The 18,364-nt window shown below is 40.7% G+C and overlaps 1 protein-coding gene and 1 long non-coding RNA gene across 4 annotated transcripts in view; one reads left to right on the forward strand and one right to left on the reverse strand.

Moving 5' to 3' along the window:
• LOC127353806 (uncharacterized) overlaps positions 1-10,039 on the reverse strand; it is a 102,068-nt gene extending 92,029 nt beyond the window's left edge. Inside the window, exons 1-2 of one of the 2 annotated variants that reach the window (XR_007881351.1) lie at positions 9,062-10,039; positions 7,643-7,824 (exon numbers count right to left, since the gene is read on the reverse strand). This is a non-coding gene — a long non-coding RNA (uncharacterized LOC127353806). Of the gene's footprint in view, positions 1-7,642; positions 7,825-9,061 lie in introns of those variants that run through there. The other variant, XR_007881352.1, reaches the window with a different exon arrangement.
• Positions 1-18,364, forward strand: part of LOC127353683 (cytosolic carboxypeptidase 4) — a 194,130-nt gene that overhangs the window by 116,627 nt on the left and 59,139 nt on the right. For both annotated transcript variants that reach the window (XM_051383150.1, XM_051383151.1), the window contains one exon: positions 8,022-8,202. In XM_051383150.1, the coding sequence (XP_051239110.1) occupies positions 8,022-8,202 (181 nt within the window). The remainder of the gene's footprint in view (positions 1-8,021; positions 8,203-18,364) is intronic.

Raw genomic sequence — 18,364 nt, forward strand, 5'->3', positions numbered from 1 at the left:
ACACTCAGTATTTGTGCATTGCACTTATGCCATTTCACCTTTTCATATTACCACAAGCACTCCAAATGGTAAATGGATTGTACCTGTATAGCGCCTTTCTAGTCTTCTGACCATACAAAACGCTTTTACACTTAATGGCACATTCAGTCATTCACACAGTGATGGCAAAGCATCTGGAGCAATTTTGGGTTCAGTATCTTGGATATTTTAGTATCAAGGATACTTTGACATGCAGTGAGAAGAGCCAGGAATCAAACTGCCAACCTTACGATTAGTTTCCAACCCACTCTACCTCCAGCCACAGCTGCCAATGCTCCAACACAGTCCGCATTTCAGGAATTGAAAATAACTAATTAATTTCACCATAAATACTCATAACCATACAAATTGAAATAATCTAATTGACTCTTCCTAAATCCCGCATCTTTTAGCTATGTAATCCAATAACAGTTGAGCAGGCCTCAGTCAACACCACAAACTGTCCCATACAGTTACACTCTTTACCTCACAAAGTCTTTTACTGAGGTCATCAAGGAATGAAAATAGGTGCTCAGTATTGTATGTCCAGTTAGTATATGTATGCAACTGTATTACTTTTATTTCTTTGTACATGTAGGAGAAAGTAGCAAATTGCAGTAATCTTGTGAAATGTTTAAAAAGGTTTTCAATGTGAATGTAAAACAGTTTTTATCAACCCTAACCTATCACCTGCAAAACCATTGTTTTGTCATGGTACAGCGTGACTAGTGTGCACTCCTCACATAAAAATATTTAACTTAACTTTTCAGCACAGCGCTCCTCAGGGTCACACTTGGACCAGACAGCCCATCAAAATAAGCAAGAGGCGGGTTTATACAGCTTTACCACTTCTTGTTAATATGCCATTTACTATTCCCATTAATAGGTTAGCTAGCTAGTGAGCTATCTGTTTCACTGTGAGCAAGCTACAGAGCAGGTGTGTAGTGGGGGTAAACCCAAGTAACCTCAGTTATCCACCACTTTAAAATGATTCCAGAGTTTACTTATTTAGAGCTCTTTTCCTGGTAATCCTATTTAATCACCCAGTTGCGCATGCAGCCACGCAATCTTTTTTTAATTGGAACTGTGAGATTAGTAATGGTTTCGTTTTACTCGGGACCAGAATGGAGTTGTGAGCCTTGTGAAGACTTGTGCATGTTAGTGTATCATTTTTTATTCTTAAATGTTTAAATGTTTGCAGTTACCTCAACTAAACACAGGTGTCATCAACACAGGCTCAAATCTTAAAGATAACTCTAAATCACCAAAAAGAAAATCACCAAGGCAATGTGTAGCAACAATGAGTTGAGCCTGTGGTTCATCCCCAGTGAATATATCTACTGAACCAGCTGGATATTTTTCTCCACTAGCAATTAACTTTCTTTCCCTCGTAGCCCAATTTGCACTCCACATGGATTTTGTTCAGGTCACCTAATCTCATCCCAGCTGAAGGTGTTACTGTTGATCTCTAGTACTTCCAAAAAGGTTTCCAGTTGCCTTAAGGTGCAGCAGAGAGGAGATTTGACTCCATGTAAGGGCAGCTGATGTTCACTTGAACAAGGCAATTAACCTTAAAACCTTCAAACTGTGTAGTTTCACCGTGAGACTGATGGAGCAGAGAGGCTTCCAGGTATGCTTATGTATATTTGTGTTTGAGCATGTGTGTGGACTTTTTTTATCCTGAGGAGTGATGTGTGCATTTGTGTGTATGTTGAACAAACAAGCCAAACTTGAGTAGAAACAAAGCCTGCACACTAACAGCAAATCTGTTCCAGTCTTCTCCCTGTGTATGCAAATGGAATGCTAATCAGGTCTAATTACAACAAAACATGTCAATGGGTTTAAAGCAGTATCATGATTTTATCCTGTAGAGTGCACCTTACTGTATGAAAAGGTTGTACATCCACTCATTACAGTGAAAAACATGTTTGAATTTGAAGTATCATAAACTGACCGTATGTAAAGCCATTTCTGTGTCCTACTACAAGCTTTTCTTCTGAGGGGATGGATTAGACAAAGGAACCTGCTTCCTTCCTCACTCCTCTTGTCTCCAATTAAAAGCTGCTTCCAGTGCAATCACAGCTCATCTTTGAAAGCTATTAATTGTCAAACATTATCTCATTTAGCAGGACAGGCATTGCCTCTAGGTAGCTGGAGCAAGACTAGGATAGTTGCTCTGTCAAAATCTCTCTCACATCATTTTTGCAAGTGACTAGGTTTTTTCATTTGTCTTTCACACTTTGTCTTGTCTTGTCTTTTTCTGCACCTCTTCCTATGCTGAGGTAAAAATAAACTGAAAGACGCATTGAAGAATTGACTGTACCTCCTCATGCAGGAGTCTCCCATAGAAGCCTCCCAGTACATGGATCCCGATGTAGAACAGGGTGTTGAGTGTGTCTGAGTATCAAAGGCTTGCCCAGTCTGGGTTTTTAAATCTTTTTTAAAAAAAATCACTTAAATCTGAGCACAATGATATGCTCATTGCATACGCCTAGATTAGGCATTAATATAAACTTCTGTTGGTGGGACTGAGTCATTGTTTTGCAAGTCACAAGTAAGTCTAAAGTCTTTGCACTCAAATCCCAAGTCCCAAATCCTCCAAATTATCTTAGGTATCTTTTTTTCTAACTGGAATTAAGTGTCAAGTTGCTGGGAATGAATAACGTTAACGTTAGTTGATTCAGGAAATGAATTGGTTCTTGGAACACTTTTTAAATAACATATTCTTAATCTTTGTGGTTGAATCCAAATGAACTCACAGGCAGGCTTGAGGAGTAACTGATTACATCTAACAGGGTTAAGTAATCAGGATACAAGCACGTTTTTTATTACAAATTACAATACATTTTAATTTAATAAAAATGGGGACTTCACCTTTATTTTGTCAGAAAGGGGAACAATACCCAAGTACAGTGCAAGGTCTGCCTTCCAACTGTGAAAATGTCAATTTATAGCATAACGTTCATAAAGTGGTGTTCATTTGATTATCTCATTCAATAAAATGTGTATGTATCATAATCCTATGTTTACCACATAGCTTATTTTCAGCAACAATCCAAAATCCAATGGTCCCATTGCTTTTTGTCAAAGGAACCAGGGTGATGCCAACTTGCTGTGGCTCACAAAAATAAAACATCATCAATATGTAGCTCTTAGGCAGTTAGTTTCTAGCACTCAAAAGTATGTAGCACTTGTTGCTGAAAAATGGATAGAAAGACAAAACCCATGTTGTATCGGAGTCTGTTCTCCTGTTGATATGTGTAACACTATCTGAGGGGTAACAGACTTTGCCACAACAACCCGCGGCCGGGAGTGCAGAGTAGGTGCGCCTGTTGAAATGGCGGGCATTGTGGTAAATCTGTGGATCGGGCGGGTCAGGTCCTAAAAACAAACATTCTGATTAAAAGTAGATTGGTTGAGGGTGGGTGAAATAGTATGAAACACCTCTCTAATTCGGGATACTCTGAACATTCAATTTCCAATTCAATTCAATTTTATTTGTATAGCTCCAATTCATAACAGAAGTTATCTCAGGACCCTTTTCAAATAGAGCAGGTCTAGACTTAACTCCTTATAACATTATTTACAGAGACCCAACAGTACCATCATGAGCAAGCACTTGGCAACGGCGGCAATGAAAAACTGCCTTTTAACAGGCAGCAACCTAGGACAGACCCTTCGGCTCTATAGGTAGATGGTCGGCTGCCTCGACCAGTTGGGGTAAGAGAAAGAGAGACAGACAGACAGACAGACAGACAGACAGAGGTGCACAGCAACAACAGTAGCAACAACTAATAGTAGTGACTGATGATGATGAACATGAAAAAGATGATTGCGACGACAACAATGATGGGGGACAATGACCAGTGATTATAGTAATAATATTAACTGTAGTAATAATACTAGTAATAATAATAATAACAATAATATCAGTAATATTAGCAATGGCAGTCAAGCAGGACCATGGCAGGAAGCTCCACCAGGAATCCATGAGAACCTGCGAGATGAGAAAGCACAAGAACTCCGGGGAAGAAGTGAAGTTAGTAACATGCATTAATGGGACATGAATGAGTGCAGAAAGAGAGAGGAAGAGAGGAGCACATCGATCATGGGAAAACCCCCAGATAGTATAGGCCTATAGCAGCATAACTAAGGGATGGTTCAGGGCTCACCTGAGCCAGCCCTAGCTATAAGCTTTATCAAAGAGAAACATTTTAAGCCTACTCTTAAATGTGGAGAGGGTGTCTGCCTCCCGAACCACAACTGGAAGCTGGTTCCACAGGAGAGGAGCTTGGTAACTGAAGGCTCTGGCTCCTGTTCTACTTTTAGAGACTATAGGAACCACAAGTAGCCCAGCATTCAGAGAATGCAATGTTCTGGAGGGGTAACAGGGTGCTATAAGCTCTTTAAGATATGTAGAGAAAAGAAATTTTAAAGGGAGCCAGTGCAGAGAAGATAGTACAGGAGAGATGTGATCTCTTTTGCTAGTTTCTGTCAGTACTCGTGCTGCAGTGTTCTGAATTACTTGGAGCTTCTTAATGGACTTATTGGGGCAACCTGATAATAAGGAGTTGCAGTAATCCACAAATGCATGGATTAGTTTTTCTGCATCCGTCTGTGACAGGATGTGTCTAATTTTTGTAATATTACGTAATTGAAAGAAGGCAGTCCTAGATGTTTGCTTTATATGGGAATTAAATGACATGTCCTGATAACTCCAAGATTCCTGACAGTGGTGCTAGAGGCCAAGGTAATGCCATCTAGAGTAACTATATCTGTAGACAGTGAGTCTCCGAGGTTTTTTGGGCCAAGTACAAGAATTTTGTTTTTTTCTGAGTTTAACATCAGAAAATAGCAGCTCATCCAGGTTTTTAATTTCCTTAAGACATGTTTGTAATTTAGGTAATTGATTAATTTCATCGGGCTTGATCGATAGATATAACTGTGTATCATCTGCATAGCAATGAAAGTTAATGGAGTGATTCCTAATAATGTTGCCTAAAGGAAGCATATATCAAGTAAATAGTATTGGTCCAAGTACAGAACCTTGTGGAACTCCATGACTAACTGTTGTATTTATGGAGATTCATCGTTAACGTGTACAAACTGAGAATGATCTGATAAGTATGACCTTAACCAGCTTAGTGCGGTTCCTTTAATGCCAATTTGATGCTCAAGTCTCTGTAAAAGAATATCATGGTCAGTGGTGTCAAATGCAGCACTAAGATCTAATAATACAAGTACAGAGACAAGTCCATTGTCGGAAGCAATCAAAAGGTCATTATTAACTTTAACCAGAGCTGTGATGAACTCTAAATCCTGACTGAAAATCATCAAATAAGCCGTTGTTATGTAGAAAGTCACTCAACTGTTTGGCGACTACTTTCTCCAGAATCTTAGAGAGGAAGGGAAGGTTAGAAATCGGCCTATAGTTGCCTAAAACCCCTGGGTCAAGAGTGGGCTTTTTAAGAAGGGGTTTAATTACAGATACTTTAAAAGACTGTGGTACATATCATGACAATAAAGAAAGATTGATCATATCTAGTAAAGAAGTTTAGAATTATTTTCTTCTATTAGTGTTGAGTAATAGGTTCCTCTGGCTTTACGGAGGGCCTTTCTATAGGTTTTAAGACTATCTTGCCAAATTGAGCGATATTCTAATAATTGTTGATCGTAGTGAGCCTGCAGCACTATTAACAAGATTACCAATTTGGGAGGGACTAAAGTTATTATAGGACTCTGTTATATTCAGACATGGCATTGAATTAAACACTGAAGGAATCTCCTCCTTAAATCTTGCTACAGCACTGTCAGATAGACATCTGCTGTAGGAAGTTTTGCCTAATGGCTCATAATCTAGTAATATGAATTCAAAAGTTATTAAATAATGGTCAGATAGGAAAGGATTTTGTAGGAAGATTATTAAATGTTCAATATCAATGCCATATGATAGAACGAGGTCAAGAGTGTGATTAAAACAATGAGTTGGTTTATTTACACTCTGACAGAAGCCAATTGAGTCTATTAGTGAGATAAATGCGTTACTAAGGCTGTCATTGTTAACATACACATGAATATTAAAATCACCTACAATAATTACTTTAAATGTTTTACGGACTAAACTTGATAAAAACTCTGAGAATTCAGATAGAAAATCAGAGTAGTGGCCAGGAGTGCGGTACACTATAACATACAGAACTGGCTGCAGTGTTTTCCAGGTTGGGTGAGAAAGACTAAGAATGAGAGTTTCAAATGAATTATAATTTGGTTTAGGGTAAATTAAAACGCTCGAATCAAAATAAAACGCTGGAATAAATTGCTCCTGATGCTGTGCATCGGTGTGAATGTGTATGAATGCGTTAGTTTCTGTTCAATGGCCTTTGCCATCACTGAGTGAATTTGTGTGAAAGGGTGAATGTGGCACGTAGTGTAAAAGTGCTTTGAGTGGTTGGAAGACTAGAAAGGCGCTATCCAAGTACATGTCCATTTACTGTTTACCATTTACCATCGTGAAGTGAAGTGTTGGGAAAAAAATCTAAAAAGTTAAAGGTGCTATATATGACTTTCAGAATTGTAGTTGCACTGGAGCACCAGCATCTCAGACCTAAACAAATAAGACTCCAGACTCCACTGGAAAAAAATATTAATTTTGAATAAAAAAAATAAAAATAAAATACACAAAACTCACTTAAACCATGTTTCTAAGTCTTCCCACTGTTCAAACAAAAATCACGAACTCTGGTTTGGCCAAAATTAACTCTTAATTCAGAGTTAGATTTGAAAATATTCACAAAAAAGTCTGCTATGGCTGCCAAGTAACATTGAGAAACAAGTACGTCCACTAAAAGTGCTTCTTTCTAGCACTGACAGGCTTAGATTATTCTGTGTCTGACAACATTATGGAAAATATCCCTACAGAGATAGACCTTTTTAACCAGAAACAGCTGTAATATCACTATCGCTCGCCACCAGATTCCATAGACTAAACACTCATTCAACCTCACAGATAATCATAAACCACACATTATTATAACTCCCTGTAAACAAAATTAAACTTGCCAAAGCTGTCTTTGTTAGTATTTCCACTGTTCCAACAACAATCACAAAGTTTGGTAAAAATAAATCCTTAATTCACAGAGGTAGATGAGAAGTACAGCAGTCTCTCCTATTGCAATACAATATTAATTTTAAACTCTGATAAATTAACTGAGACAGACCATTTTTTTATCCACATGCTGTTCATCTGCACAGCAGCTGACTGTCATTGAGCTCAAACAACCCTGAATGATGACTCTTTCCCATCTGTTCACATGCTATCTGTATACCATTCACACTGTTATCACAGACACAGACACAAACACAAATATTAATTACTACCCTTGCAATACAATTATCACTTATGACCTCTGGTATCTGACATAATTGGCCAGCTGTCACTATGAGTGACTGAGCTTTACATACTGTTGTGATGGGTATAGAGTACACACTTTTAATTACAGGCCTGATCTGGATAATTGAAAGATGCCTGGCACCCAGGGAGCAGAGGAAATGTAGGCAAATATAGATGAAGCTTTATACTGAGTGGTGATTGACAAGGAATCATTGAGTTTAGAATTCAATTCAATTCAATTCAATTTTATTTTTATAGCGCCAATTCATAACAGAAGTTATCCCAGGACACTTTTCAAATAGAGCAGGTCTAGACCGAACTCCTTATAACATTATTTACAGAGGCCCAACAGTACCACCATGAGCAAGCACTTGGCGACGGGGGCAAGGAAAAACTGCCTGTTAAAAGGCAGAAACCTAGGACAGACCCTTCGGCTCTAGGTGGGTGGTCGTCTGCCCGACGAAACACTAGGAGAAACATTAGAAACACTCCAGGTACTTGAATTTCACAGGTAAGATCCCAGCTAGTAAGTAACTGAGCAAAAAGCTGCAGCTCAACTGTCCACATGCTGTATTATATCAACAGCTCTGTCTCTCTATCTGTCTCTGTCCAGGTAATCGCCCCTGTATCGTGCTAACAGGCCGTGTCCATCCTGGTGAGTCCAATGCCAGTTGGGTGATGAAGGGCACACTGGAGTTTCTCTGTAGCCAGGACCTGGTGGCCCAGGGTCTAAGGGAGGCCTTTGTCTTCAAGCTCATCCCCATGCTCAATCCAGATGGAGTCATCAATGGCATGTGAGTGGGAGGCACAAACAGTGCTCAATGCAGGACTCCACACCTCTCCCAAAACTGCAGCAAAGAACCCTTAGCAAACCAGTTCACATAATACCGATTAAGCCTCTCTGTATTTGTGGTCTGTCTCGACTTTCCTGCCATGCAGCACCAGTATTTATGTGTTTTACGTCAACCAGCAATACTGGTGTTTTTCACCAAAACAGGGAAATCTACTCATCAGTGGAAGCGGCCAAGTCCATCCTGAGAGGGTGCTTGAAGTGCTATTGACCTTTTTGTCAATAGCCATTTTGACATGAGATAGTAAGGTAAACACAGGTTCGATTCCATTCAGGTCCAACAGAGTCAGGGTGCTTCTATTGTGCATGTTGCACCAATGGCTGTTGAGGGGGTGTCCAGAAAACGATGTGGGCTTCATTGATAATTGGCAGATTTTCTGGGTCTCGTTACTTGGATGGCTCTCTTATCTAGGAATATACCTGACAACCCAGAATCGAGACCAGGAAGCAGAGCTGCAGTCTTACACGGTTGTCTGTGCTTCCAATAGAAGTCACCCACCCAAAACCTCACAGACTGTGTCTGTCCCCTCACCACCTAGATTATTTAAAGAGAAAGTTAAACATAAAAACCTAAAAAATAAAAATAAAATAATTAAACATGGACTATTCAATTCAATTCAATTCAATTCTATTTGTATAGCGCCAATTCATAACAGAAGTTATCTCAGGACACTTTTCAAATAGAGTAGGTCTAGACCGAACTCTTTTTTACCGAACATTATTTACAGAGACCCAACAGTACCACCATGAGCAAGCACTTGGCGACAAGGGCAAGGAAAAACTGCCTGTTAAAGGGCAGAAACCTAGGACAGATCCTTCGGCTCTAGGTGGGTGGTCGTCTGCCTCGACCAGTTGGGGTGAAAGAGAGAGAGAGAGAGAGAGAGAGAGAGACAGACAGACAGACAGACGGAGGCACAGCAACAACAGTATTGGCAATGGCAATCTAGCAGGACCATGGCAGGAGGCTCCACCAGGATCGATAAGAACCTGCGAGACGAGAAAGCACAAGAACTCCGGGGAAGAAGTGAAGTTAGTAACATGCATTAATGGGACATGAATGAGTGCAGAAAGAGAGAGGAAGAGAGGAGCTCAGTGCACCATGGGAAATCCCCCGATAGTCTAGGCCTATAGCAGCATAACTAAGGGATGGTTCAGGACTCACCTGATCCAGCCCTAACTATAAGCTTTATCAAAGAGGAATGTCTTAAGCCTACTCTTGAATGTGGTGAGGGTGTCTGCCTCCCGAACCACAACTGGAAGCTGGTTCATCTGCACAGCAGTTAAATGGTGATGGTTAAACATCGGGTCTCTGTCGTCTAAAGCTGTTCTAGTTAATGAGTTAATATCAGATGGTGATATTGATTTACTTTGTCTTACTGAGACCTGGCTGTGCCATAAATGAATCCACTCCCCCCAGTCATATTAATACTCACATTCCTCAAGGCACCGGCCAAGGAGGTGGGGTAACAGCCATATACAATTCAAGCCTTTTGATTAATTCTAAACTGAAACCCGGCCTAGAAAACACTGCAGCCAATACTATTTGTTATAGAGAACGGCGCTCCTGGCCTGTACACTTCTCAGTGTTCTCAGTTTTTATGAAGTTTAGTCCTTCAAACAGATAAAGTATTTATTGTAGGTGATTTTAATATTCATATGGATGTTGATAATGTTAATCTTAGTAATGTGTTTATTTCAATATTAGACTCAATTGGCTTTTGTCAGAGTTTAAACATATCCACCCATCATATGGCATTGAAATTGAACATTTAATAGTCTTCCCACATAATCCTTTTTTCTCTGACCATAATTTAATATCCCTGGAATTCCTATTACTAGACTACAAGCCATTAGGCAAAACTTGTCTATCTGATAGTGCTGTAGCTAAATTTAAGGAGGAGATTCCATCTGTATTTAATTCAATGCCATGTCTCAATATAACAGGACTCCTATATTAACCTTATTCCCTTCCGAATTGATCATCTTGCCAATAGGGCTGCAGGCTCACTGTGAACAACACTAGACTCTATTGCCTCTCTAAAAAAATATATTAAAACATAGGAGGCTAGGACCATGGTATAATCACCAAACCTCCTAATTAAAGCAAGAAGCGTGGAAATTTGAAAGGAAACTGGTCTACCAAGCTGGTAGAATCATGTTCAATCTGGCAAGATATTCTTAAAACATATAAAAAGGCCCTCCGTAATGCCAGAGCATCCTATTATTAAACATTAATAAAAAGAATGAAAGAAAGAACGACCCCAGGTTCCTCAGCGTTGTAGCCAGGCTGACAGAGAGTCATAGCTCTATTGAATCATGTATTCCTATAGCACTCAATGGCAATGACTTCATGTGCTTCCTTAATGATAAAATTATTACTATTAGAGACAAAATTGATCACTGCCTGCCCACAACAGGTAACGATATCTCTTCAAATACAGGAATCTTAACAGCTGTAAACCCAGATATTTTTTAGACTGCTTTTCTGCTGTCAATCTACATCAATTAACTTCAGTAATTTCTTCATTGAAGCCATCAACCTGTCTCTTGGATCCGGCACTTCTTTGCTAGATACGATCAATCTTTATTTTCAGGCTATGTACCACAGTCCTTTAAAATAAGTAAATAAATCCCTTCTTAAAAAGCCCACTCTTGACCCAGGGAATATAGCCAACTCTAGACCTATTTCTAACCTCTTTTTTTCTGTCTAAGATTCTTGAGAAAGTAGTTGCCAAACACTTGTGTGACTTTCTACATAACAGCTTATTTGAGGATTTTCAGTCAGGATTTAGAGTACATCACAGCATTTTACAGATGATACCCAGTTATATCTATCGATCAAGCCTGATGAAATGAATCAATTAGGTAACGTACAAGCATGCCTTAAGGACATAAATACCTGGATGTACTGCAGTTTTCTGATCTGAATCTTGGAGTTATCTCTGATCAGAATATGTCCTTCAATTCCCACCTAAAGCAAACTTCTAGGACTGCCTTTTTTCGCTTACATAAAATTGCAAAAATCCGACACATCCTGTCACAGACGGATGCAGAAAAACTAGTCCATGCATTTGTTACTTCTAGGCTGCATTACTGCAATTCCTCATTATCAGGCTTCCCGAATAAGTCCATTAAGACGCTCCAATTAATTCAGAACGCTGCAGCACGAGTACTGACAGGAACTAGGAAAAGAGATCATATCTCTGCTGTATTAGCTTCTCTGCACTGGCTCCCTGTCAATTAAGGGTAAGACTTCTTTAAACAGCCTAGTTCTAGGGTCTAGGGCCTAGGGTCTAACAGACAGATTGGGCATTCTGCAGCACAATTTCTGTCAGGAACTAGGCAAAGAGATCATTTTTCTGTATTTGTTTCTCTGCAATCTCTGTAAAATTCAGAATACAATTTAAAATCCTCCTTCTCACCTACAAAGCTCTTCTTGATTAGGCACCTTCATATCTAAAGAAGAGCTAAAAGTACCCTCTTACCCCACTTGAACATGCGCTCTCTGACTGCAGGACTACTTGTGGTTCCTATAGTCTCCAAAAGTAGAACAGAAGCCAGAGCCTTCAGCTACCAAGCTCCTCCTGTGGAACCAGGTTCCAGTTTCTGTTCGGGAAGCAAGAAACAGTCTCCACATTTAAGAGTAGGCTTAAGACGTTTCTTAACGTGAGTCAAGGTGAGTCCTGAACCATCCCTCAGTTATGCTGCCGGGGGACTTCCCATGATGCACTGAGCTCCTCTCTTCCTCTCCCTCTCTTTCTGCACACATTTCTTGGTGTTAGTTACACAAGACTGCACAGAGGGAAAATGTCCCTTGTCAAGCTTGTAAGTAGGCACATTTGTTGGGGTCACATTGATGCATGTCTTTCAGAGTTTCAGACGTATGTACAAATGTCAATTATGAGTCTTGTTTCTCAGGAATAAAGGTGGAACAACCGAAATGCAATTTGTACCAGAGTGGTAGTTTTCATGTCTGTGACATATTCTACCGATATATAGACAATGAAACTGTAATGAAAAGCAAATATATGTTGCTGGTATGATGATGATATGACTATGAACAGATCCTTTTCACTGTTTATATTTGCTGGGAACCACAGGGCTCACACATTAAGTAGGTGAGACCTCGACTCTCTAGTGAACATTGCTGCAGCAGCGCATATGTGCAGCTCAGTACGATGGACGTACTTGCTGAAAATAACTTGTCAATCATAAGGTAGCCACGCCCTAAAGCATACCCTGCTTTATCGTCTATTTTGCTCTAAATGGGACAATCGTTTACTAAAGGAACATCATGCCGTATGGAAGAAAACTGAAACTAGAGACTGAGACCAAAAACTCATTAGGAAACTGTTTGCTGAGCTAATACATCAAGTGATTCAGTGATTTTTTTTCATTTGTCCAGATTTTGAGATATATGTCTTTTTACGGATTTGGATATTTTTTAAATTTTTTTTAATTTATTGGTTTATTTTAGGGACAGTGTACATTAATTAAACATTCCTGTAAATGCACCAGAGTTAGCCAGAAGGCTATTTTCCATCTGTTGTCCCTGGTACAGATGTTCTAAGTCAACCTAAAAGTAAACTACAATACATGTACAATGTTAAAATAGAAAACAAAATTATCACAATAAAGACAATGGATTAATATACAATAGTTGAACATCACACAAGTGATTAGTTAAGACAGAGACTTAAAACACACACTCACTCACTCACTCTCTCTCTCTCTCTCTCTCTCACACACTCACACACACTCACACACGCACACACAGACACACACACAGCAAGGTGGCAAAATGGAAGCAGGTGGCAGCAAGGGAAGTCACGCACTAAGTGCGATATAATCACTAAGCCTAAATGTTTTAATGGTCACACATCTGATTGTGTATGAACCATTTTTTCAGGTAGAATTTAAAAGACGGATGTGAGTCCAATTCCCTAATGTGAGCTGAACTGGTGTTCCATTCTTGTGCTGCTTTGTGTGAGAATGTGGATTGACCAAACTGACTTTTCCTGAGTGGGATGATGCAGTCCCCTCTTGCAGCACCTCTTGTTGAGTGATATGCAGATGTTCGAACTTGTACAAATTTTTTGAGTGGAGGGGATGTCAGATTGTTGATGACTTTGTACATTAAACACATATTTGCATATTTTATAATGTTATCCCTATATGTGGGCAAACCAACCCTTAAAATGATTTTCAGCGGTCCATCGTCATGCTGTGTCTAGACATGTCATCCTGTTTCAGCTAGAGAAAAAAATAATAAATACATGGGGCATGGACATGGCACGTCACATAGACAGTTTTTTATATTGAGCAGCTTCAGTTGATTATAATGGATGCGCTCTACTGCAGGCATGCTGCAGCAGACTTAGTGTAAGACTTGACATGAACAATGTACCATCCAAATGCTCTTGAAGCAACCTAAATGTATGTCTGTCTTTCTCCCTGAACATTCCCTTATTTTATTCTGTGGGTGTGTGTATGTGTGTGATGTAAGTTTTGCAGCACAACTCTGACATTTCACAGGAATTAAGTTGGACACCGCAGGGATTTACTCATCGTGCTGTCAGGTTTCTCCCCCACTCTCTTTTCTTCTCAATTCTCTGAGCTTGAAATTGGTGTGAAATTGGAACAATATTGCCAAAGCATCAACACAGCTTTTTACTTTAAACCCCATTCCCTGGTTGGTTTGTGCGCATTTTGGGTCCTCAAAGTAATATGAAACATTTGAGGTTCCCTCATCAATTTTAGCTGAGTACGTGTCTTTTTATGTTGTGATTCAGTTTCTGGTGTTTCTAGGTTTTATAATTAGAAAATACAGACAGCAGAGAAATTGCTCCCACAAATTTGCCTTTTAGGCCACATTTGTATTTAAAGTCAGTGTGGATCAGGAGGATCTATTGTCAGAAATGGGATATAATACTCATAGGTATTTTTGTAGGGTCTAAGGGGACCTTTAAACATAAACTCGTTCATTTGGTGTGGCTCTATTGTGACGGGTCACTTCTTGTCACCTCATCCAGTCACATCCTGTGACTGTTACCCGATGCAACTTCATGACATGTGTTGTCCAGGTGATTAAACTCCTGACACACCGTCATTCTCTTTTTTCTCTTTACCCCACTCTCTCGCTAACCTCACTCGCCCACACCAGGTGATAAGCTCTCGCCCAGCCTGCCAACAAACAAAGCACAACAAAGTATTAAAGCACGGCACAAGAGCCTATCTTTTACTGTGATCCCTGGTTAGCCCACCGCTAACGGGATTCAACATCTGCAGCTTTTAACGAAAAGTCTGCCAGTTGATTTTACTGGAGCAACGCAAAGTTTACGCATCGCTGACATTGGACATCGCACTCACACAGCAGTGACGTTTGGACTTTGGAACCACATCTCTTTTCAGCCTGGCTCACAGGACTGCCAGCTGATTGTCACCGTCAACTCTCCTTCCTCCCTCCTTTGGACCGTTGGTAACATACTGGCCGGCCCGGCCCTAACCAATTTGGCGCCCTAGGTAAGATTTTAGGTGGCGCCCCTCTTGCATCGCAGTAAATTGCACACCTCCCTGCCCTTCCATGTGCATACATGGAAAAGTTTAAGACAAGGAGAGCGGCAGCAGAGACCCCCCAGGGTACAGAACAGAGCAAGCATCAATGGCAATCAGAAAATGACATTGATTAATTAGAAACAACATAAAAAGGAGGAGCTGGGGTGGAGGTGGGTGCAAAAAGGCTTGTAGAGGAGCAGCAGAGATAGGCAGGCAGGCTAAAGCAGCTTAAATAAGGCGCCACGTAGATGTTTGCCAATTGGATGCTTGAGGAAATCAGGTGAGCAGTCAGCTGACTGTGTATGGGATCCAATGGGAAGCTTAGAGGAATCAGCTGATGTATGTTTATGACTAGCTATGATTGTATGATATAGCTGTAACTGAAAGCTAAGCCTGACTTTGTGCCCTGCCTGAACTAACGCTATGCTCAATTTCAGTCAGGACCACTTTTGTCAAAATATCTTATATTCCAAGCAGAATTTTACATTTGGCGGTATGGCTCTGTTCTGGGACCTCCTTGTTCTTCCGCGTGCCTACGTGGAAAACCTTAAGGCAGGGAGAGCACACCTCCCTGCCCTTCCATGTGCATACATGGAAAAGTTTAAGACAAGGAGAGCGGCAGCAGAGACCCCCAAAGAACCAAACCAGGCAACCTCCCTTCCATGAGCTACATGGAAGTGCCATTAAGAGGAGCCAGCAGCGCAATTTTTTGTAAGAAATAAATAACAGTAATAAAGCCAATAATTTATGCAGATATTAGTTAAAGTAACTTGGCTGAGGATTAATAAAGAGATCCCTAAGAAGTTATGCTAGAGTGTATTTAAATTAAGCCAGCAAAAACATATTTCCCGAACAGAGTGTTATATTTGGTGGTGTGGCTCTGTATGGGACCTCCTTGTCCTTCCACATGCCTACGTGGAAACCTTCCATGTGCATACATGGAAAAGTTTAAGACAAGGAGAGCGGCAGCAGAGACCCCCAAAGAACCACACCAAGCAACCTCCCTTCCATGAGCTACATAGAAGTGCCAGTAAGAGGAGCCAGCAGGACTATAAACCAATACGTCTAAGCAGACACTAGTTGAAGTACATGGCTAAGTATACTAGAGATATCCCCAGAAATTTGCTATACATTGATGAATTTAAGCCGGAAATTACAGGGCACTCATTGCTTTTTGAGCATCAAGAATTGCTTGGCCTCAGGCAGGAGGTATCGTTCGTAAGCAGATAATGAACATTTACCCATAGCCTTAGCGTCGAGACAGGAGCTACGGATGCTGCATTTATGCGAATTGAATGAGGAGTTATTTTAATGTAGATTAGCTAAGCCAGATCGCATATACTGAGCAGTAGATAGCCTGTACGATTGCATGGTTGTGTTTACTCTAACACGGTTTGAGAAAATGGGGGGCAAGTCAGGCTGGATGGCGCTGCCTCCGGGCACAGCTGGCGAAATTCTGCAATTCAAACGGGACAAAAATCAGCAATTGTTATCCAAGCCTGGAATATGAGCTGCTCTAATAATGAATTTACTCAACATAGATAACCAAGTGAGGTGCCTTACAAATCTATTAATGAATGGAACTGAAGAACGCCCTTGTAAATGATGTTGGCAGTTGCCTCATTGTCGCAAAAACATGATTGTTCCCATGACCAGTCTTTTCCCCACAGAAACATGAAACAACAATTGTACATTCATTAAAAAGGTAGAAGAGGCATTAGCTGGCAAGGATGACAGTATTTTAGCCATATGCCTGCGGACCACTGATTATTAAAATACCCCCCCAAAACCTACGGAAGGGTGGTTATCATACAGGTCAATCATGCCACTTCTACTGTATGTTTGAATGAATTATATCTCCATTATGTCTGTACACAACACTGAAAAACTTGTGGATCCATTGCCCTTCCCTATATTGCCCCTCATGTCTGCTCCCTGTCTTCTAAGCTCAGCAAAGATGTTCATTAGTGATCTAGTAGATCATAGCAGTCACACTAGACCTTGCTGTTGACATAAAGCGCCCAGGGTGAACTGGCACACAGTGTTCGATTCATTTATATGTATGCTGCGTCTTTTATAATTAATGGCAAATGATGATTCTAGCTGCTCATTGTAAAAGAAGGAGATGCCATACCATTATCACACAGAAGAGATCAGGACTGGGGCTCGGATCTGCAGCCCTTCTCCAAGCTCACCATATCATGGAGTTCTCTATAAATCGGAGAGGTCCAGAAGCCTGGATATAGGGGAACTTCCCTGGGGAATAACACACATGCCAATTTAAGATGTCTAAGCAAGGAGAGCAGTTCTCTTTTGGAAATTACTACTGCCTGCTGCTTCATTACCTCTCTGATGCAATTTTTCATCAGTACACTATCTAGAGTGAAGCCTAGAACTCTAGCCTTACAGGGCCTGATGTTTCTCCTTGGATAGCGGAAGACCTAATGTTTAAAAGGTATATTTAAGAGCAAAAATGCATGGTCTGATTTTGAATTGATAGTCAACTAACAGAAAATCGTCTACAAGATGGAACACGAAAGCAGTTGCAGTTATTTAAAAGAATCCAGCAGAGAGCCTCTGACAGTGTCAAATATGTGGGGCTGCTGTAACAACCAAAGGTGAGCCTAACTGAGAAGTACATTTCTCTTCATTTAAACCAAACAGATGCCAATGTGAAGGTGTAATGCATGACTTAAATGCATCTGTGACATCTGCCTTGGCTAGCCATGCGCCTCTACATGCTTCCTTAATCAACTGATGGCATTGTAGATTATAGCATAAAATAAGGAAAAAGTGCCAGAGGATTTAAACTGTTTATGCCTTAGTTTCGCCTTTGCAAGAGCAGATCAATTAATAATTATGTTTTTTTTATTTTTATTTTTCCTGAATATCCCTGGTAGCTATACCTTAATGCTTGTTGAGAAGGCGATTTATGAATGGACCAATATGAACCTTTTTGTTATCCTTTCTTCAGTAAAGCATCGACTATCTCAGCTCTTTCAAAGCAGATTGTAGGTTTTGGCAACCAAGTCAGCCCAGCTAAGAAGCATGAACCGGCCCTATAACAGATAATTCAGTAAACAGCGTTTAGATGCTTTCTTCGCGCCTTCCCCAGCTCAGGGACATTTACTGGGGTTGCAGGTTTATCTCTCATGCCCCCTTTTTGAGAGGCAGCACGTTCTTCCCTATGGTGATTGGGACTGCACTTCCCAGCATTCTCGGCGGGAATGTGACGCCGTCAAAACAAGCTGCTGTGACGTCATCGTCAAGCGCTGCACCTGTGGGACCATGCGCTCTACCTGCAGACAGCGAAGAGGGAAACAATTGCGGAGGAAGACTGGCCGGCCTGACGTGCCAAACCGAACCCTGGACCCTTGAACCCATGACAGCAAGCGACAACCGGATGTTGGACAGAGCTGACAAGCAAGACAGGCAGAGCCGGGACCGGGACCGGAGCGGAGCCGCAGGAGCAATCCTCCCCCCTTCTGCAGATCCCCCAGAACCAGAGCAGCCGGACACAACTGTGGATGTTGTTCAAAAGCGACACTCTC

This window comes from Dicentrarchus labrax, unplaced genomic scaffold (genome assembly GCF_905237075.1).
Source record: "Dicentrarchus labrax unplaced genomic scaffold, dlabrax2021, whole genome shotgun sequence".
NCBI classification, from domain to species: domain Eukaryota; kingdom Metazoa; phylum Chordata; class Actinopteri; family Moronidae; genus Dicentrarchus; species Dicentrarchus labrax.